This window comes from Crassostrea angulata, chromosome 5 (assembly GCF_025612915.1).
Source record: "Crassostrea angulata isolate pt1a10 chromosome 5, ASM2561291v2, whole genome shotgun sequence".
In the NCBI taxonomy this organism is placed as follows: Eukaryota; Metazoa; Mollusca; class Bivalvia; order Ostreida; family Ostreidae; genus Magallana; species Magallana angulata.
The window spans coordinates 30,300,210-30,322,566 of record NC_069115.1 but is presented as its reverse complement, the minus strand read 5'-3'; the positions used below and the strand labels follow the sequence as shown (position 1 = coordinate 30,322,566).

Genomic DNA, 22,357 nt, shown 5'->3' with positions numbered 1-22,357 from the left:
GAGATTCCAATGCTATGGTATGAGATTCCAATGCTATGCTATGAGATTTCAATGCTTTGCTATGCTATGGTGTATAAGGGTTGTTAGAAAAGATCGCGGACAAAGTGTTTTACGACAAAATTACTTTGTACTTTGTAGGATGACGTATGTTTTATTAAAAGACAACCAATTGAAAATAAGGTTCCAAAAATCATATGATTTATAAATTGCTTTCAAAAGATACAGCAATTTTTATTTTGTATGAATTCGATTTACGGAGCACCATTTCATATTTTCACGACGTAAGGTGACGTCAAATTACTGAAAGGCAATTTAAACCTTTCACTCTTTTTCAAGGTAAACACCTTTTAGTTTACACACTTTTCATGCCATTAACCCATTTGTATAAAACGTGTTCACACTATTATTTGTCAAATTTTTGTATAATGTCTTTTGTGTGATAACGTAGATCATTTGGGTCCGAAAATCTCTGTCCACTCATTTTCGACTTCAGATAAGGAAATAAAGCGAAATTAATAGGTGCAAGATCCGGGATTTGGGGGGGGGGTGGGTCTTGGTGCTGCAAGAACTCAATATATCAGTAATTTCATTTTCAAACCTTCAATTCCAATTGTTGTTCCAATTGTAAACCTTTGTTCTATAAAAAGAATAGCGGCATCTAAGAACCTTTTGGTCTCCATCGAAGAATTCTCTTCGTGCACACAAAATTTAATGACGAACTCATTTTTCTAGCGTTGGCCGTCCACATTTGGTGATAAAACGGTCAGAAATTCTTCAATTTAATTGAAACATTCACCAAATGACCTTCATAACTTATTGTGATCTCATATGAAATATTGTTTATTTTAATGCGCTTAAACTGTACATATTCTAAATAAGGAAAAATGCGTACAAAATATAACATAATTAAAAACTGACATGCTCCGTGAAGCAGAACTTATCAAAATAATTAATCTGTTTATCTTTTTAAGGTGCATTTAAAATAAACAAATCTTTACATTTCTTTTAGAAAATACGCCAAGACTGAATATGAAAAGTTTCGCTGGTAAGTAAAAAACCCTTATTCAATTTTATTTAAGTGACAAAGGTCTTAAATGAATTTTTTAATAAGTTGCAGGATATATGATGCACTGTAATATTATATAGCAACTGTATATAAATGTTAATTTTTAAAATAAAACCAATGTCAAAGTAACAATTACTAACTCACAAAAAATAAGCATTGATCATGATAGACAACCAGATCATTTGAATATTATTGAATGATTAATACTTATACAACTTGCATATGCACCTGGTATAGAATTTAAACAAAAGAAATTAAAGAAGCTTTTTATGTTGAGCAAAACTGTTACCAAGGCGTGAAATATCATGTCATTAATCGTTTAAACAACAAAGCTGACAACGAAAATTTGATATATCGAAACAAGTCTACAAGCCACCACCTTAGTAAAGTCTTTTATAACAGAATGCAACATGCGGTTTTTCTATATGATATATCGATAAACTCTTTTGAATTGTTACCCTATCTTTGAATTTTAAAATGATATTCAATATCACATCTGCTGAACGATCAATTAGGAAACAGTATTTATATGCCTGTAGATATGCATTTTCAGTAAACCAACTTCAAAGGAAAACAAGGTAGGGAAATTTCTAAAGTAAATGGCATTGTATAATAAGATTTGCTTTATGCATTTTAAGTATAAAACCTTTCAAGCGTCTTTAAATAAATGTAATTCTTTCTATTTTTCTTGTAGATTTCTCAAAATGAAGACCATAGCGCTGGTTTGTTTGGTGATGTGTCTGACCTTCGGCATGGCATCGTCCCATTATTACTATGGTAAGGGCTTGATGTCCGTTTTGTCGAAACAGGCTGAAGCTCTTTATCGGGGTCTTGCGATGGTTACTTCAGAAGACGGGGATGTGCTTGCTAGTATGTTCTATTTTATTATATACCCATATTAAACATCTTTCAAGATGTTTTCCTGTATAGATAAGGATTCTCGGGGATTTATATTTTTGTCCATTTTAAATAGAAAAAAAGATGTACATGAACTTTTCATCAGATTAATGAAAAAAATAAAAAGTTGTACCCAATATTAAACTTTGTCAATAGTTAAATAAACTGAGCCAATCTCATCATAAAATTTCCACTTCTGATTCCGATTACAAAACAAAAAAATGCGTCACATATATTTTTTTTCTGATTTTCCTAAATCCATGAAAAATGGGATTATTGTAAGAACACAAATGAAGATTTTTCAGAAATTTGAGGAAACGAAATGATAAGTACCTTGCTTTACTTTTTTTACGTCCTTAAATTGAAATTATACATTCAACAATGCACAATTATTCTAAAACCGTTTTATTTTGATTTGTATTAGACCCACGAGATTCCTTAAAAAATTTCATTCTCGTAGGTTACCCGAATTTTTTTTCTATTAGTGTCGCTGCAGTTAGACTATGATAAAGCAGAGCACAAAACATGATTTTTACCTTTCGCTTGTTTTTATGGTTATGTTTACCAGAAACGTATGCAGCATGTCCACAATTAACTTTATAATATATCTAAAACGAGTACACAACTTTAATCAGTTTGATGGTAACAAGTTCTGCATTCTGTCAAATTTGAAAGCGTCTTAGTATGTTTTTATTTTGACATTTCATTTTAAAAAAATATCGCTTTCAGGACCTATCAGTAAAAATATGTATTGAAAACTTTGAAATGTGAAAAATATCATAGGGAAACACATTTAACCACTGTTTTAGTTTACTCTAATGTTTGTATTCTGAATTGTTTTAACTTCCGGGATATTATCTCAACTGCAAAAGTTTGATGTTGTCAATTAAACATAATATTAAAATAAATCACTTTAGAAAATGCAAATAAAACTTAAGCATGCGTATTTTGGTAGGTATCAAATTGCAAAAAGCAAATTTTTCAGAGATACGCTATATATCTGCTAATCCGTAGATTTTTTATTATTCATTTTATTATTCATTCAGATTTCACTGGACAATTATGTCGAATATGAAGATACAATGGATAATTACATGTTCATAAAAAAAAATATGTACAAAACCTGAGAGATTTCCCTTTTCTGTTTTATAAAGATTTTTTGTGAGAGCTTTCTTTTTCGGGGTAGGGTTGGGGTGAAAAGCTCAAGCTTCAAAGTTGTTTCTCTATTATAATAGTTCATGTTTAGGTAAATACAGGAGGGTATATAATAAATGTTGGTCTTTACAATGTTTACTTATTCCGGTGAACAGGATTAATATCTCATAGATAAGCATGGGTCAAGATAATGCTCTACGCTAAGCTCTAACTCTTATCCATGCCTGTCAACTAGACGTGATCCTGAACACCAGATATAAAATTTATATATATATATATATATATATATATATATATATATATATATATATATATATATATATATATATATATATATATATATATATATATATATATAATGGTAATAAATATGACTAATAGTCATAAAAGTCGACTTATACGACTGTAAAATGTCTGAAGAAATGGAAGGAAAGTGCTGACGTTTTACAATTAGTGTTGCTTTTTTATTATAGAGAGAGAGAGAGAAAGAGAGAGAGAGAGAGAGAGTTAAACTTATGGTTTCCATCAGCACTTTTTTATTTTGTTTTAAAGAAAAAAAATTGCATGCACAAAGAACATGTCTCACAGTAAAAAAAAGAAAGAACCAATGATAAAAACATACACAAAGAACTGTTTCTTCTTTAAACAATGAAGTTTATATGGTTGATAACAGGTCATCATGATCATGGTTACCATGGCTACAGACATCGCGTAGCATTCACAGCGGTTACGTCAAGCTCAACAACCTACAGTTCTGGGACCACCATACCATTTACCACTGTCAAATCTAACTACGGACATGCTTACAACAGCGGCAATTACCGCTTCACTGCCCCTTCTAATGGTGTGTATGTCTTCTCTTGGAGCATTGCTACCCACACAAGCTATTATGGTCATACCAAACTGATGAAAAACGGCTCTACGTATCACCAATCGCACTGCTCTTCTGGTTATCAACAATGCGGTGCCACCGTCACCATCATTCTGAACAAACACGATCAAGTCTGGCTTGCGTCCGACTCTTCCAGCCTGTATGTGTATGCCACATACTCGTCTTTCTCTGGATGGAAATTAAACTAAACAATGTTTTGTCGATGACTGAACATCAATAAAGAGGGATTACAAAATGTTGTACCATTCTCTTTTTCATTTAGTTATCTTTTCTATCTGAATGCACTAAAGAATAGATTTTTTTTCTTGTGATGTTAACTATCTTCGCATATTTCGTGGTTACTGCTTATCCGATAATTTTTTTTCGGAATATCAATGTTTTTCACCAGTATACCAATAATGCATGTAACTGTCGTTTCAACATTTTCAATGCAATTATAATCAACTTAATTAAATAATCAAATTAACCAAGATAATTTCTTTTTTAAGGGGGATGAGTGTAAAGAGGAAACCAATAAACCCCCTTCATATTTTTTTTTTTAGATTTTTAGATCTTCAAAAATAGGCTGTAGCTGCGCAGTTCGACAGCTGTTTAAAGTGATAAAAAACGCATTGTTCTGTTCTTGAATGCATAATCTGCATACAAAACAACATTTAGAATCTCATATTTACTGCTTTTATATTTTTTGGCAACAGTTTTGGTCAGATTCGAGCAGAAACTAGCAAGTTCAAGAAATGTTTACATTTTTTGTCCTCAAATGTACAAGATGGCCGCACATTCCCCTTAAAGCATTAAATGCAAAGGATACAATGATATCTTCTAGATAACTTGATAAATCAAAATATCAAACAACGATGAAATGAGTGTGACAAAGACAAACTGCTTAACGTATAAATGTACGTTTATTTTAACAAATGATTTTATCTGAATGATAAAATGGTTTGATATAGATCCCTGTGCGATTGTAGTATTTACGATATTTCATATTCGATCCGAACGGATTTTTCTTTTAGTTCTTTGTTTATGTCACGTGATGGCCAGGGTATAAATACGACTGCAAATCAGCTGTCGGCTGGATAATCAGACAAAGAGAGAAGAGATCGGTGAAATTGAATAAATGGTATTGTGTTGATACAAAGGTTGTCCGTTCTTAACAGTGGTCAGTGCTTTTGGCAGGCCATAGAGAGGTGGTCCTCTTGATATTGTAAGTTAGGCTTTGCTACAGTATTATTGTTAAATAATAACATTGATGTAAACTTTATGAGCTGTCTTTTAATGTGTTTTATTTTTCTTTATACGAGGCCAACATCTTATTTGTATTATTGTGTTCAACTGTTAAAAAATATTCAGTATTTACAGGGAATACTATCAGCTGAAGTGTAGAGTCGTTAATTTTATGCAAGTTGTAGTAAAATAATCTCCACTTATATTGTTTAATTTCTAGTCATTTATTAAAATGACTTAATTTGCAAGTAAGCTCCTAGCCAGATCAGAAAGTATTATATAGAATAGTTTTGGCCTGTTTTCTGTCGCAGAAAGCTTTCCTTGGAGAGGCTACGCGTTATATAATTTTCTAACCCCAAATCTGCCTAGAAGGTCATGTACGTCCGCGATTAAATATATTATCCAAGGTGTCTCTCTATATTTCCGAGTAGAAATTCGTAAGATACGATTCCATCAAGTCTAATTCGACAGCGCTTTTGGTGTAATAATACTGCCCAAGACCGATCTGGTTCATAATGCGTTTAACTTAGCTTCACCACTTATCACGACATCGCTTATAGTCCAGATTAAAAGCTATCTTTGTTATTCGGTCATCCTCAAAACATATGAGCTTGTTCAAGTATCTCACCATGCAGATCCACCGTCGAAATTGATTAGGAAGCCAGCTTACCTCACCAAAATTCTGTGAACTCCCAGAAAGTATCTGCTTGCCTTGTTCTGTATATTGTCTATGGCCTAAAACTTGCAGTAGCTCCTGACACAAGCTCAATAATCTAGGATAGGGGCAACACATGAGAAAAATAGTTTTTCGTATGACGTAAAACCAAATTATTTGTTATTAATATGTATTTTGGCGATGATTTGTTCAAGTGCAAGTCCACCACTTTTTACTAGTAGTTCTGCGTTGTTATTGAAGTAGCCATTGTAATTAAATGTCACTCACTAGGTATTTGAAATGATCCGCAGTCTCTAAGGCATTACTACCCATAGAAAAATTGCAGTTCGGTTTTTTCATGTTGTCTTAAATAAAGTGAACGCATTATACCTATTCGTATTCATAAAACTCTCCATCGTTTGCACCACTGGTGAAGCCTGTCTAACTTCAGTTGATGGCCCGCTTAGTGATTCGCTTGCATTGCTATGTCGTCCGCATAAAGTGCATTGCAATAGCGAGAGCTTCATTTTCCCCATATCCACACCGAGACCGAGTTCAATAATGTCTTGTACATGTAAAAGGTCATTATTAGATATCGAATACAATGTGGGAGACTGGCTTTCTCCTTGTTTCACTCCAGTGTTACAAGAACGGCTTAACCACACATGGAAATACAATGCAAGAAATGTCATCATTACTGTAGATCCTAATGATACAGGAAAGGAGAATAACTCCTCTATAGGAATATAGGATCTGGTCTGTAAGAATCTAGCATATGATTGCTTTACGTCAAACTGATGGAACAATTTTAAAACCAAGAATAAACTGAAACAGTCAATGTTTCAATGACTTTTTTGATATTTTACACTCCCTTATGTATATCGCCGTATCCACTTGCGGACTTTGATTTAGCTTTGAAGACAAAGGTTTATTTTATCTAATAAAATATTTCTGTTTAGTGTTTCATTTGGCAGATATGTCGGATTGTCCATTTTTGACTCCAGGGAGTGTTTGTTTGCTCTCGCTTGTTCAAAGTGTCCTTGGTCAAAAGCATTACTGATATGAAACATGAAAATTATGTTTAAGTATACTGAGTATTAAGCCAGTACATATACACTTAGCAACAACTCTAAATGTTCACCCAGTGTAATATATTTCCTATATAAAATAAGCACATTTATTCGTCTTGCCGTCAGTGTTACTAATTTTCACTAAGCTTTCAAATTGTTAAGAACGATACATTGTCTTTGACCTCAGGTTGCGATCCGAGTTGCTGACCTTTGCTAAATATCACTAACACTTTCGGTTTGGTGGAATTTTGCTCAGAGCTTTTAGATTGCTTTAAGTTGCTGATGAAAATGATATTACGCTTACGAATTAAAAACAAATGTATCAAAATAGCGTTGCTTCATGTTTTAAACAATGCCGAGGTCAAAACAAACAGCAAATCTAAAATAAATACGATCTGTTCTGGAAACAATGCAGACAATGATATTCCAACGGCTCTAGCTGTGTTTGCGGTGAACATGTGGGCCATGTTAAGTGGTTTTCTTTTTCAACTATCACCAAAAACTAAAATCAATAACAAAATAATGACAATCATATTACAATATATAATTAAGCATGCCAAGAATTTTTTTATGTTTTGACGTTTTGTCACGAGTAAATGATTTCAATCAATGTTGTTTTATTTTTTCTGTGCTATTGATGAGAAGATATTTCCGTTACGAAATGTTGAAAATATCAGAGTATTTCGTAATTTCAAAATTGTTCAATATATTAGAACAAACACTTGGAAATTTTGTTGAGTGTATGTTATGCATACAGATTCATTGAATCTAGGGCTATTATGGATCGGATACCTTAAGTCCACAAAGATATTATAGTTATATACATGTCTACGATTTTAATGTTATGTTTCTAAATTTCTTATTCTATTAGATACCAGATGCTTACAAGACTTACAAATGTGTACAAAAAGCTTTTTACATTAATATTTTTTACTTTTTGCACTTCACACACCTTTAAAGCCATTTTGACATAAGAGCCTTTTATATTCGATGCTAAGGAAAGAATTATGGAATGGATACCACAGGTATACAGGCATTTTCACCGCCCCATCCAATGGTGTATATGCATTTTCGTAGACCATTCACGCTGCGGGTTCACATCATGCTGGCGCAAAGGCAATTTGGGGAAATGGCGGCAGTGTTGACACAAAATGGAATCGCAAAAGGGTTGTCAATGCAGATACAGGAAATAAATGGGATGACGCTTCTGTCACAGGGTTCATGATTCTGGCTGCTTCGAAGGGAGGTAAATTTCAAATCATCACTCCATAGGATTGCCAAGGCGCGATGTACAGCAACCTTGCGAAAAGGGAGAAGTCCTTTTCAGGGTAATGGATTGCTTAGCTGACTTATGACAGCATATGCTACAATTTTTGTCGAATATCAAATAACAGATAAAACGATTCCTACAATATATCATTAATACACAATGAAAATTTCAAAGTGAAGAAAAAATAGATTCAGCATTCACAGACTAATTTCAACTAAGAAGTCCATGGATCTCATGATTAATATTTGTATGAGCAAAATAACTGATTAAACTCTGACTAATATACCCGCACAATAATATAAACGCGTGGTGCAGAAAATGACGATTACGAATTAATTAGGATATTACCAATTCAAAGGCTGTTCACTTCAGAAAAAAATATATGGAAAAGAAGCAACTTTAATTTTTATTTAGGGAAAAATAATCTGGACTACGGGGCGTCTTAATTATATCAGGTAGTGCTTTTTGACGAAAAGCGTGATTTTAATGTGAAATCTAAAATTTTATCCAATTTCCGAAGAAGTGACGAAGGATCCGTCTTCTAAATAAGCAATGCCATCAATTCAATTAGCTTCCAAATCTACCGAAAAAAATCAATAATTGTGTCGCCCCACTCCTTGATTACAGCAGTGAGATATGGGGGCACAAGACGCATCACTGTATCGAAATTGTACCTAATTGAGTCCTTCAATATTTTCTAGGTGTTCATCAGCTTTCTCCGTTGATAGCAGTTCAAGGGGAAAGCGGATGGTTAAGCTTTAAATGTCGCCACAAAATGAACATGTTGAATCTTTGGAATCGACAAATATACAGTTATGATAAATAAAATCGTGTGTGTTTCTTTGGAACAGCGGGTAAAACAATTGTTCTACCTGGAACTCTCAAGTTAAAAATAACATGGAATCTTTTAACATGGAAAGTTCTTACACCAATTTTACACCTGATAATTTACACTTGTCAGAGGAGAAGTCACAAACCGAATGGCTCAACAATGTTCAAGGTGTACTAAACTTAGGATATTTATCCTTTCTAAATCCAGCTACATAGTTGACAGATATGTTACGCTAGATCTTCCCAAGCCCTTTAGATCAAAATAAGCAATGTTTAGATGATGGTGTTCTTCCCCTAAGAATTGAAAGAGGTCGTCACAGAGAAGAAATGGTGGCGGAAAGAATATGTAACTTATGTGACTTGAATGAAATTGAAACTGAAAAGCATATTTTATAACTATGTCCTATAAGTCAAGATATTACCAATTAAAGCAGTACTCTGTTTGTTGATCTATCATGTAACTACCCCCGCCAAATCGCTCATTTTGTTATGAATTATACAATAAAACAGAAACACTCGACAAAGCTGTCGTTCCTCCAAACAATGCAAAATTTGTTTACTTTATAACAGTTTTAAGTGACTTATTGATCCGTTTGGCCGGGTGAACGGATATCATATTTGCAAAACGAATTTTGTAATTATGATGCAATACACATGGCACTATAATAAACCATTGTATAACTACTACATGTATTGCTATCAACCAGTTATATTTAATTTACTGGAATGAATTAACTGTTAAGGTAAACGTTGTTTATAAATTTGACATCGTTTTGCACTAATTTTCGGCTCTTGTATAAAATGTGTCAGCTATATTTCTGTTGATAAAAAAGTGAATCCAAACAAAGGTAAGTACGTCTGCTGCCACACATTTATAATTGTATTGTATTATATGATTTTTTTAAATTATATCATAGGAAAAATATGTCTGTTAGAAAATGTCCCTTTAGTTATTAACTAAAGCATTATGGTTTATCTGGTGTTATCCATTCTTGAAAACGACGATAGACCAAAAATACAGGTACTCATTTGGATAGAAAAAGTGGCACTTCTTTGTTGATCTAACACGCTCTTAGTACGAAGAACTATTTTTGAAAAGTTTTGTATTTTGCAGTTACTCTACGGAATAAGAATAGATTAATAAGGTATATCTATAAAGTATTAGATAATTTGTAGATAAAACACAACACATAAATTATATGCAGTTGGAAAGTTAAAATATCAAACTTTAGAAATGAGCAATGTAAAAACCGAGCTACCATTAAACAATTACGTGAAGTGACTCCAGCTGCTTACATTCAGGTACTAATTACCTATAGAATTTAAAACTTTGTGGGAGGAACATGCATGTGAAAGAAATTCGAGGAATGAATAGGAGTTTTAAAAAATGTTACCATTGAGTGTAATAGTTCATCATTAATCGTTTAAAGCTTAAGCTGACGGCAGGCATTTGATATATCAACATCAATTTACAAACTTTTATCCGAGTACGTTCTTTTATACTGGTGCTATATACGAATTCACATTATCATAAATCAATACATTTCATTACATCGCGTTTTTAAATTAAATTTGAAATGTGTATTCACATATATGCGAGGAACATGTATGATAGGATTCAATTTATAATACTAAACCATTAAAGCGGTCGAGACAAAGCTGAACTTTTTCAGGGACGCTTGTAAAAACCGTTTGTATATTCAAAATTACAAATGAAGTGCTTGTGCATGTGGCACATCGTTTTGAGCAGAAGTGACCAGCACCACTTCGAGTTTGTTTGTATTCAATGGTTCATTTCAAAAATATGATGAGTTGCGTGAAAAAATTATCATATACATGTATATGTTAAACATGTCTAGAACAAAGCAATGTGCTGAACAACATCAAGTGGACAGTTATTATCTAAATATATAATTCACACATTAGATTTGTTAATAAATCATATAATTTCAAGAAATTTTACTTCAGTAGTTTCTTTATGCTATCATATTTTAATCAAATTTAAAATAAAAATCACCGAGCATTGATCAGAAATGTATTATAAATGATTTTTGTTACAAATTGTGATATCATCACGTAAAATAACCTATATTATGATTTATTTTTCTATCTCTTACTATACTTTACATGATTGAATAAAATTTGCAAGTAAATTCCATGAACAACTAAATTACTTTTAATTCAGAAATCTGAAATTGTAATGAACTGAACATTCATAATGTCAGAAAAACACGGGGTAATCCCTATCAAAATATATCCCTTGCACGGAAAGAAAATGATCATGGAAATTAAATGTCTTATAGAGGATTTCTTTATGTTGATGTAATTAAACAAAGCAAGAAAAAAGTATCCAGTAATACTTTTACATTGCACCATCCTGATCCTTTTCTTTAAAGTGTGCCCCAAGCATACCCGAGTACGACTAAGTAAAAACTCTCATTCAATTTCATTTTTGTGTGATAGTTGCAAGATGGGATAAGATACGAAGGTCTTTAAGGAATTTGTTGATAAGATGCACAGTAAAATTTTATAACAACTGTATATAAATGTTCAATTTTAAAATAAAACCAATGACAAAGTAACAATTACTAACTCACAAAAATATGCATTGATCATGTCAGTCATCCAGAAATTTTAGACTTTATTGGATGATTAATACTTATACAACTTGCATATGCACCTCGTATAGAATCTAAACAAAAGAAATTAAAGAAGCAATTTATGTCGAGCAAAACTGTTACCAAGGCGTGAAATATCATGTCATCAATCGTTTAAGCAAACAAGCTGACAACAAAAATTTGATATATCGAAACAATTCTACAAGCCACCACCTTAGTAAAGTCTTTTATACAAGAATGCAACATGCGGTTTTTCTATATGATATATCGATAAACCCTTTTGAATTGTTACCCTATCTTTGAAATTTAAAATTATATCACATCTGCTGAGCGATCAATTAGGAAACAATATATATATGCCAGAAGATATGCATTTTCAGTAACCCAACTTCAAAGGAAAACAAGGTAAGGTGATTTGTAAGGTAAACGGCAACAAATAAGATTTTTTTATGCATTTAAATGATAAAACTCGGAAACGTCTTTAAATAAATGTAATTCTTTATATATCTGATAGAATTTTCAAAATGAAGACCATAACGCTGGTTTGTGTGGTGATGTGTCTGACCTTTGGCATGGCATCGTCCCATTATTACTATGGTAAGGGCATGATGTCCGTTTTGTCGAAACAGGCTGAAGCACTTTATCAAGGTCTTGCGATGGTTTCTTCAGAAGACGGGGGTATGCTTACTAGTATGTTCTATTTTATTATATACCCATATTAAACATCACTCAAGATGTTTTCCTGTATATATAAGGATTCTTGGGGATTTATATTTCTCAAATATAAAATGTCAATTTTAAATAGAAAAAAGATGTACATGAAAGTTTAATCATAGTAATGAAAAAGATCAAAAACAAGCAATGTTGTACCCAGATACAATGTATTCGCAACTTTTGATAAACTTTTAATAAAAGATTATATAGACGAATTTTGTAAAAACAAAAAATCGTATATAAAAAGCGATTCTGGACATAAACATAATGATGAATGAAATAATACAAATTACACATTAGAATTGTTTTTATTTTAAAAATACAGTAAAAAAGATTGAAGAATTCAGTTTAAACAAATGATGACCAAAATAAAAGATAAAATACTAATTTTTGATTGGAAATAAAAGAGGCAGCCTTCTTACTCTGTTCCAATTTTAAACCTTGTCAATAGTTAAACAAACTGAGCCAATCACATCAGCAAATTTTCTCTTCTGATTTCGATTACAAAACGTAGAAATGCGTCACGTTTTTGAGATTCATCCTAAATTCATGAAAAATGGGATTATTGTAAGTTCACGAATGAAGACATTCCAGAAATTTGAGGAGACGAAATGATATGGGCGTTTATTTTTACGCACTTAAATTGTAGTTAACCATTCAACAATACACATTTGTTATTAAAACCTTTTATTTTTCGTGTATTAGACCAACGAGATTCCTCAAAGAATTTAATTCTCTTAGGTAACTCGAATGTTTTTTGTTCATTAGTGTCGCTACAGTTAGACTATGATAAAGCAGAGCACAAAACATGATTTTTACCTTTCGCTTGTTTCTATGATTATGTTTACGAGAAACGTATGCAGCATGTCCACAATTAACTTGTCTATGTAATTATGTACAATGAGTACACAACTTTAATCAGTTTGCGTTCACATCTTATTAATATCTTTAAAACAGCTATGATGGTAACGTCTTAGTATTTTTTCTTTTCATATTTCCGTTTCAAAAATATCTGTTTCAGAACCTATAAATAAAAAAAATGTCTTAAGAACTTTGAAATATGAAAAATATAATTGGGAATCACCTTTAACCATTGTTTTAATTTACTCTATAGTTTGTATTCTGAATTGTTTTAACTTATTTGATTTATCTGAACTGCAAAAGTTTAATATTGTCAATCATGCTTAGTATTAAAAGAATCACTTCAGAAAATGAAAAAAAGCAACTTTTTTTTATATCAAAATGCAAAAAAAAAATATAGTGATAAGCTATATATCTAATGATCCGTAATTTTTTTTTTATTATTATTCATTCAGATTTCATTTGACAATTATGCGAAATATGAATGCACAAAAGATAATTACATCTTCATAAAAAAAATGTACAAAACCTGATAGATTTCTCTTTTATGATTTATAAAGATTTTTTATGAGAACTCTCTTTTTCGGGGTAGGGTTTGGGTGAAAAGCACAAGCTTTAAAGTTGTTCCTTTATCATAATAGTTCATGTTTATTAAATACAGGAGGGTATATAATAAATGTTGGTCTTTACCATGTTTACTTATTCCGGTGAACAGTACTAATACCTCATAGATAAGCATGGGTCCAGATAAAGCTCTACCTTAAGCATATAATCCATGCCTGTCAACTAGACGTGATCCTGAACACCAGATCATATATATATATATATATATATATATATATATATATATATATATATATATATATATATATATATATATATAATATTCCGGTAATAAATATGACTAACAGTCAGAAAAGTCGACTTATACGACAGAAAACGTCTGAAGAAATGGAAGGAAAGTGCCAACAATTTACAATTAGCGTTGCTTTTTTTCATATATATATATATATATATATATATATATATATATATATATATATAATGGGAGAGAGAGAAAAACACGTACTTTTTTACTCTGTTTTAATAAAAAGATTGCATGCACAAAAAATGTCTTAGTTAAAAAAAACTGAAGCGAAAGATGAAATGATAGAAACATACACAAAGAGCTGTTTCTTTGTTAAACAATGGAGTTTATATGGTTAATTACAGGTCACCATGACCATGGTTACCATGGCCATAGACATCGCATAGCATTCACAGCCGTTACATCAAGTACCACAACCTATAGTTCTGGGACCACTATACAATTCACCACTGTCAAAGCCAACTACGGACATGCTTACAACAGCGGTAATTACCGATTCACTGCCCCTTCTAATGGCCTGTATGTCTTCTCTTGGAGCATTGCTACCCACACAAGCTATAAAGGTCATACCAAACTGGTGAAAAACGGCTCTACGTATCACCAAGCGCGCTGCTCGTCTGGTTATCAACAATGCGGTGCCACCGTCACCATCATTCTGCACAAACATGATCAAGTCTGGCTTGCGTCCGACTATTCCAGTATTTATGTGTATGCCACGTACTCATCTTTCTCTGGATGGAAATTAAACTAAACAATGTTTCTTTGATGAATGAATATCAATAAACAGAGATTACAAAATGATGTACCATTCTCTATTTCATTCAATTATCTTGTCTATAAGAACGCAAATAAGAATGAATATTATTTTCTTACGATGTAACAAATCTTCGGATATTTCGTGGTTACTGTTTATCCACTAAATTATTAGATGTATAGATAATTTTAGTAAAACAAAATTTTTCATCACTGCTCCAATACTAAATGTCCTTTTAACATTTTAAATACAATATTCAACTGAGTAAAAGCAAGCGAAAAGAAGTTTTTGAAATCATTAAATGCAAAAGATACAATGATATATCTCAATCAATTAAAGGATCAAACAGCGATTCAATAAAAATGACAAAGACAAACTGTTTAACGTATAAATGTATTTTTATTTTAATGAATGGTTTTATCAGAATGAAAAAAAAGTTTTGATTGGTATTCCTGTGGAGTAAAAAAAAGTAGGTGAACCTGGTCAATAACTTATTAGGGATTCCAATATACTCGATGTGTTTTAGTCTTAAAAGCATAAAAATGCTTAAGAAAAGCATTGAATGATTATCACTTAGTATTAATCGAAGTGAATTAAAGAAACATAAAGCATAACTGAGAAAGTTAACCACTTGCACTTTGCTTGAATGTAATAAAATTTAATTCTACAACTAAAAGCCATAAAGTTATTTGTTTAATGTGTAGGGTTAACTGTAAAGAACGTTTTAAAAAAAACAATAACAAGGGTCATCTGTCTTTATCGCAACACTCGTATCTATCGAGCATACTGCATGAACTTTAGTGTGTCGCCCTTTATATTAAAGATACACGAGGCGCTAGTATTGGTATGGATTATTCTTGATACATTAAATCTAATTTAATAGTGCTAGTTCATTCAATTCATCTTTGAATATCGATTTTTCAAAATTGTCAAACGTGCATAACATTATATGATACAAAAGAAAAAGACAATACAATATTCACGGTATTGTTTTTCTTCATAAAAACTAGGAAGCAATTTTTTTCAGGCAATTTATACAAGGAGTATTTTATCATAACAATCAGGGGACATTCTATAAAACACAACAAAAGTGCATAATTGTTAAGTTTCAATAAGATATCTAATAGTAAGACAAGGATTTTACGCATATTTAAGATAGCCCCCCCCCCCTTTCAAAGCGGAATAGTATAGAGGGACAATTGTATAAAGGAATGGGATATAGTTGCATGTATCTGCAACTCAGTTGCATCTGGTTTTTTGTCAAAAACAAAACAAGAGAGGGACGAGCCCTTGTATATGTTATTTAACTTTGTTAAACTTCGTTATATTTTTTTAATAAAATATTCTGCGTTTTCTGGTATGTTTAAAAAAACTAGTTCTTAACGAGGTTGGGTCTAATTTGTTCTGTCCTAGATTTGTGAATGAAATTTTTTACATGAATTTCTACTGATATAATTATTTTTTTAAGATAACAAAAATAAGACATTTACCACACCGTTTGTTTAAGGGGTTATCTAAAAGTTTGTTAATTTTTAACATAGGACCCTATGGGATTTCGCTTGTCAATGAAATGTATCACTTTTGCACATTTTTTACATTTTTTTTAAAACTTCTGCCCTTGGGATTTTTTTTCTGTTCTACATATTAAAGTTATTGCTAAAAGGCATCAAATGGTCAAATAAAAAAAATTACCTCCTGGTTTGTTCCACGGGTCTTATTAAAGTTGTTTTTGTATGCCCAATTTCCCAGATTTGTCAGATAATGGCTATTATTTATTTGACAAAGGCGGAAATGGTGATCTTTGTAGTATTATTAAAACAATTAGACAAATTTAAGTAATTATAAATATATAACATCACATATTAAGGGTCATTAATATAAAAAAAAACATGGGTACTGTCTTGAATTATATTATTTAAGCTTTATTTAGGCGGGTAAAAAAAACGTGACAGAGGGCTAGGCTTGCTAAACCCTCTTCACGTTTTCAACCTGAGTCCAAATATAGCTTATACTTCGAGACATGTATGTTTATTCCGCAATATAATATCAATTTTACGCCTCAAGCGAGCTATTTTCGATAAATTTCGCTGAATATCTGCAATTGAAACTATCACGCCATGGGGTCAACCAAGCAAAATGATGACGTCACAATACAAATGAAACGCTGCATGAAAGAGTGCGTACTCGATCTGTACTTGGCCTTGTTAATCATAGAAATGCATAAACCCTTTCTTTGGAAAACTAGCAAATATGTATGCCAGTGTCCTAAAGATGACTGCCGCTTTTCTCACGAATGTCTCCCGAGAGCAGAAGGTCCTTCAGATATGTCTAAATTCTTAACAATGGAAACTCTTGCTTCAACTGCGAGACAAATTATTGAATAAAGTCCACCTGTCAAGTGACCATTTTCAGAAATATGTGTTTCTCTGGTCCTTTAAGCATTAAATTGATTATAAGATTGGACTGTAATGGTAGATGTGTGTGAAAATTCGTTCAGTTGTTTCTGCTCATTAAAGTCATGAACTTGTTGATTTGTAGGAAAAATGTGCATACAGTTGATAAGATGGTCTGGAATCCGTGAAGATAACACAGATATGTATTCTGCGGTTTGGTTCCCCTCTCTCACTCTGTTCAAATTATCTGCAAAAAGAGGATCACCTCGTTGCCTTTGTACCTCAATAACTTCAATATACTCAAAGTGGTTTTCCCAATAAAACAAGGATAGTCGATGCAGGGGATTTTTTGAAGAAGCAAGAACTGGTGGAAGTTGTAGTAAATCGCGAACGCCTAAAATAGAAGCACCAACAAATGGAACATCTTCATCTTCTTTATCCCTAATTTCTTTCAGTCTCTTGTGAATATTGATCAGGGTTTGGGATCCAACCGTATATATCTCAGCAATGATAAGTACTTGAAGATGCTGCAGTTTACATTTCAAAGAATTTTTTTCTCAATTGAAATATACAGTGTATTTTGCTTGTTGGTTGTGCATTCGTTTTTCTTTAATTTCTTTAATTAATTCGTCTTCTTAACAAGGTCTTCAAAACGCTAATGCATAAAATGAGCAGTGATTACGATCAACTTACAAGCGTATTAATGAATGAACAGCATGGCTGGATGTTCAGTTGTAAACATTTGGTGCAAAGAATGTAAACACAGAGGAGGACAGGCATCATCAGCATTGTGAGAAATAAAGAAACATTCGATATGTTCGAGGCAAAGTTTAAATGCTCAAACTCCTTTCTAAACATATCTTTAAGCAAGACAGAAAACGGCCCTTGGTCAGCCCTTAATATGAAATGTGTATCTGATCTGTACCAGGCACCTGTGGGTGTTGTATTTAGAACATTCCCGGACATAAATTACGTCAAACTTGAATGTGTTGAAGAACCAGATGAGAAAATACAGGACCAGGCGGTTGATGTAAATCCCCAAATGCATTTCAAATATTGATGTCTATAGTCTGTCCCAAGTTATTGCTTCCATCGCTTTTTGATAATTTTTAAGAAAAAATACACATACCTGTGAAAGAAGTACAGTTGAAATCGATGAAATGGAAAAAAATCCAAGATATCTTCATTGACAAATTATCCCTTTCCACTCATAAAAGTTTACAGAAACGAAAACAGAGATGTATAGTACACTTAATATACAATTTGGCCTCAAATATAGGACTTTTGCAAATATTAGCCATTTTTTATATTATTATACAATATTTAGTTTATATATATTCCAAGAAACTCAAAGAAGACAATTTCCATGCAAGAAGAGTCTTAATTATCTTACACAAAATCATTAAAATATTCAGGTTTTGTTAGGGATATATAGGAAAGTAGTTAGTAAACGATAAAAATAAATTGGATATTTGACTATTTGAACCACTCTAAACCAAAGACATCCGATTAAAATTATGTTTTACAGGTATCGTAGTACACGTTCACATTGAATTAATTTTGGTTTAACGTGGTCTTCGTACTGAAAATTAGACAAATGTTTCAATTAGTGTCTTTTCTAATACAATGATGTATATAGCCATATATATTGAAAATGCATCTGCTGAAAATGTTAAATGCGTGGTCTAGTGGTAACGTGGAGGTCTTTTTGATTTTGTGGTCGCTGGATCGAATCCATTAAGTAGTGATTTTTCCACTTAAATTGAAACATGAACAGAATAGACAGATTATGTTACACGTATCTAATCTTCCGGGTTTTTTTTAAATTATCTTGTTTTATTCAATCTGAGTATGTCATATTGAGCGTACCCAACATAAACAGATATCTTCATTAGCACTATACATGTACATTATTATAATTATTATATATTTCACTCTGACGCTGTAGCATTCATAGCATTTGGTATTATGTGCTTGTCTTATATTTTTCTGATATTTAAGAAAAACAAGAATGGCTCCAAATATGTTTTGAAGCTGAATATGTCAAATTTCTGTATAAAATATGTATGGCATATGCTTAAATATAGTGCTTTTTGTATTAAATCTTGTTTATTTTAAATCAGTGTGTTACCCCTTTTCAATTGTTGCATGTTACAGCAAAGATACAAGAAAGTAAAAAGTCATATTTTTGTCAGATCTTGACAAATGCCTTGTGGTATAAAACAAACCAACATGACGCCATAAATGACAAATCCAGAGAAATTTTATTGATTTTGTGTAGTAAGCCTTATATGAGAAGTTCACCTGCATGGGAACAAGCTGGTATCAGAAAAAAACGCACCTAAGAGAAAACGTACCCAGGAGAAAACGTACCCATTTCCTAGGAGAAGCCACCCCCCCCCCCCCCCAGCCTCGTTAATTACCATGATTGTATTGGAACCATTTTATTAACATATCTTCCAGTAATGTCTTCGTTACAGTAAAACAGTGGGACGTTTTAACATGTGTACGTCCAGCTCTACAAGTACATGCACCGTCGTCTCGGCGACGGCCTGTATACAGCTAACGACAAATAGTAAACACCTGAGCCTCTGAATTCATCTAAATATAGAGAGAGGCACAGATTTGAAACAAAAATGAGGTCAATGAGGCTCGTTTTAATGAAATGGAAATATGCTTATTAATAGACGCATTTGGGAAATTTGTGGAATCGTCTTTAAGCGCTGCATGTATCAGTTGGTGCATTACAGAAAGACCTTTCTTCCTAAACGTGCACCCCCCCCCAAAAAAAAAATGGACCGAATCGGCTAAAATTGTTTCTGCAAAAACTTACTATATATTACAAAGAAATTAAATTCAATACTATGGATGGAAACTGAATTAATTTTTTTACAACTTTTGCATATTTTTATTCCTTTACAACTTGCTGTCAAAGAACGGTTTGAAGCCTCTAACTCCCTATTTAGGGGCCAGTCACTTTCTCGTTATACCAAATGAAATGTCTCGGTACGAGCAACAACTTTTAATATCCATCTTGTAACAAATTATTTTTTAACTTATCAGAAAGCATTCCTCAGTTAATTTATGAAGTTTTAGGGGTGCATGTCTCGTTTGTTCGTATTCACAGGAACAGTGTAAAGGGCATGATGAACTCCAGACCAGTGTCAATAACCGCAAAATTGGTAGACAGAAGCAAGAAAGACGAGATTCTGCAAGCACAGAAAGCTAAGAAACTACAAAGGGTTAAATTACCATTCTTTATAACATCCCAAGACCCACCTGTAGTGCTTGAAGAGCGCAAAAGGTTATATGCCATCTCAGATTCTCTCCGGGAGCAAAAAATTAAGTCAAAGGTGGAACGAGGGCGGTTGATCCTACCCAATGGGGAATATTACCGAGATCCTGTTCCAAAGATTGAGACGGCGGATGCCTTGCAGCTAACACCAGACGCGATTGATGCCCTACAACTACCCACACATTCAACGCAGCCTACTAAACTTAAGGGTTCCGAAATTTTGGCAACGGGTGTAAAAGTTAGCTCGGTGGAAGAGGTCCAGGACCTGTACAGAAAGGTGTGTGTTGATCCATATTCTGCGGCGGCGGATCACCGTATTCTGGTCTATAGGTTTGTGGATTCTGCGGGGAAAACTCATGAAAGTTTCTGGGATGACGGGGAGCACGGTGCCGGCCGACGCCTTCTACAATACATGAAAACAAATCAAATAAACAACGTGGGTGTGGTCATTACGCGCTGGAGTGGCCCCAGACACCTTGGTCCGGACCGCTGGCGAATCATGGAGGAACACTTGTGTGAGGTAGCCAATACTCTGGATGGGTGAACTTGTTATTTCATATGGTTAAAATACAACCCAACCAATACAATGACAAGGAATAACTATTACATATATGTAATTTGTAAATATCGTTAAATTTAAGAGTTTTTTCATTGTTTCCTTAAACTCCTTTTTTCATTTATTTATTTATATATTTATTAATTAATTTTTTTATTTATTTATTTATTTTCATAATTATTTATTTTTTTCATCTACCTTAGTATTATTTATTAATTTATTTTCTTTTTTATTTATCTTTTTATGCTACCTTTAGTACGCCGGAAATATTTTGTCTATTGTCGTCAACTTTCATTTTATATTTCCCTTCTCTTTGTATAATTACCCGGTGTTATTTTTTTTTTCTTTATAAAGTTCGAATTAAAACATTTTCTGAAGTAATTCGCATACATCTCAGCAATTCTATTTACCTATTTATTTTTTAAAATATATTAATTATTTATTTATATCTCTTTCTGTGTTACCTAAGTACGCCGGAAATATTCTGTCTACTATCGTCAATCTAATATTCTGTATTTTCCTTTTCGTTACAATTGTCCGGTTTAGTGTCGCTGAGTGATATGGTCGAGGTATTTTGGCGTGTTTTTTCTTTTTCGGCTAAAAAATACCAAATACTATATAGAATATGCACTCATATCCTCAGAAACTAATCATACTCTTCTCTTTCCTCTCTTTCTTTCCCTCTCTTCCTTTTCATGTTACTGAAATGAGACTTATCCTGGAAAATATACGCCTAGGAAAGGCAGATCTACGAGCCGATAATTTGCATATATATTTGCCCAGTCTGTGTTTACAGATCTTAATGAAATATACTAATAAACCTGTAATTAATAATGACGGAAATTAAAATCATTTCGGTTAATTGTCAAGGATTAAATGATGCTAAGAAAAGAAAAGATATTTTTCAATTCTATAGACAACAAAAATGTAATATCTTATGTTTAGTAGACACACATTTTACTGAGGAGATGGAACAAGATATTAGAAACGAATGGGGTTATGAGGCTTGTTTTAATTCCTTTTCTTCGAAATCGAGAGGAGTTGCTATTCTCTTTAATAACAATTTTGATTTCAAAATACATGAGCAAATCAAAGTAGAGAATACAGGGAATTTATTGGCACTTAGTATCTCAATAGAGAATAGAAAGTTAAGCTTAGTATGTTTGTATGGACCTAATGAGGATTCTCCAGAATTTTACCAGAATTTGAGCAATATTGTTAACAAATTACAAAACGAT

General features: G+C 32.4%; 4 protein-coding genes across 6 annotated transcripts in view; 3 read left to right on the top strand and 1 right to left on the bottom strand.

Moving 5' to 3' along the window:
• Window positions 1–739: 739 nt before the first annotated feature.
• Window positions 740–22,357, bottom strand: part of LOC128186104 (E3 ubiquitin-protein ligase RNF213-like) — a 166,975-nt gene continuing 145,357 nt past the window's right edge. The window contains exon 91 of the mRNA XM_052855832.1: window positions 740–749. The gene's annotated coding sequence lies outside the window, so the exon portion shown is untranslated. The remainder of the gene's footprint in view (window positions 750–22,357) is intronic.
• On the top strand, window positions 1,529–4,250 carry LOC128186106 (complement C1q tumor necrosis factor-related protein 3-like). 2 transcript variants are annotated; one of them, XM_052855838.1, is made up of 3 exons: window positions 1,529–1,644; window positions 1,761–1,843; window positions 3,792–4,250. In XM_052855838.1, the coding sequence occupies exons 1-3, from the start codon at window positions 1,544–1,546 to the stop codon at window positions 4,196–4,198; spliced, it is 591 nt and encodes a 196-aa protein (XP_052711798.1). In that variant the 5' UTR covers window positions 1,529–1,543; the 3' UTR covers window positions 4,199–4,250. The 2 variants fall into 2 exon arrangements, with proteins under 2 accessions (XP_052711798.1, XP_052711797.1); XM_052855837.1 differs by having other exon boundaries at window positions 1,761–1,936.
• Window positions 5,145–14,924, top strand: LOC128186108 (caprin-2-like). 2 transcript variants are annotated; one of them, XM_052855839.1, is made up of 3 exons: window positions 5,145–5,214; window positions 12,193–12,368; window positions 14,466–14,924. In XM_052855839.1, the coding sequence occupies exons 2-3, from the start codon at window positions 12,203–12,205 to the stop codon at window positions 14,870–14,872; spliced, it is 573 nt and encodes a 190-aa protein (XP_052711799.1). In that variant the 5' UTR covers window positions 5,145–5,214; window positions 12,193–12,202; the 3' UTR covers window positions 14,873–14,924. The 2 variants fall into 2 exon arrangements, with proteins under 2 accessions (XP_052711799.1, XP_052711800.1); XM_052855840.1 differs by having other exon boundaries at window positions 5,196–5,214; window positions 12,193–12,275.
• Window positions 20,328–21,809, top strand: LOC128186112 (uncharacterized; the record flags this gene model as incomplete). The annotated part of the gene is made up of 1 exon (XM_052855844.1): window positions 20,328–21,809. A coding segment is annotated over one exon (780 nt), but the record flags the coding sequence as incomplete, so codon positions are not given.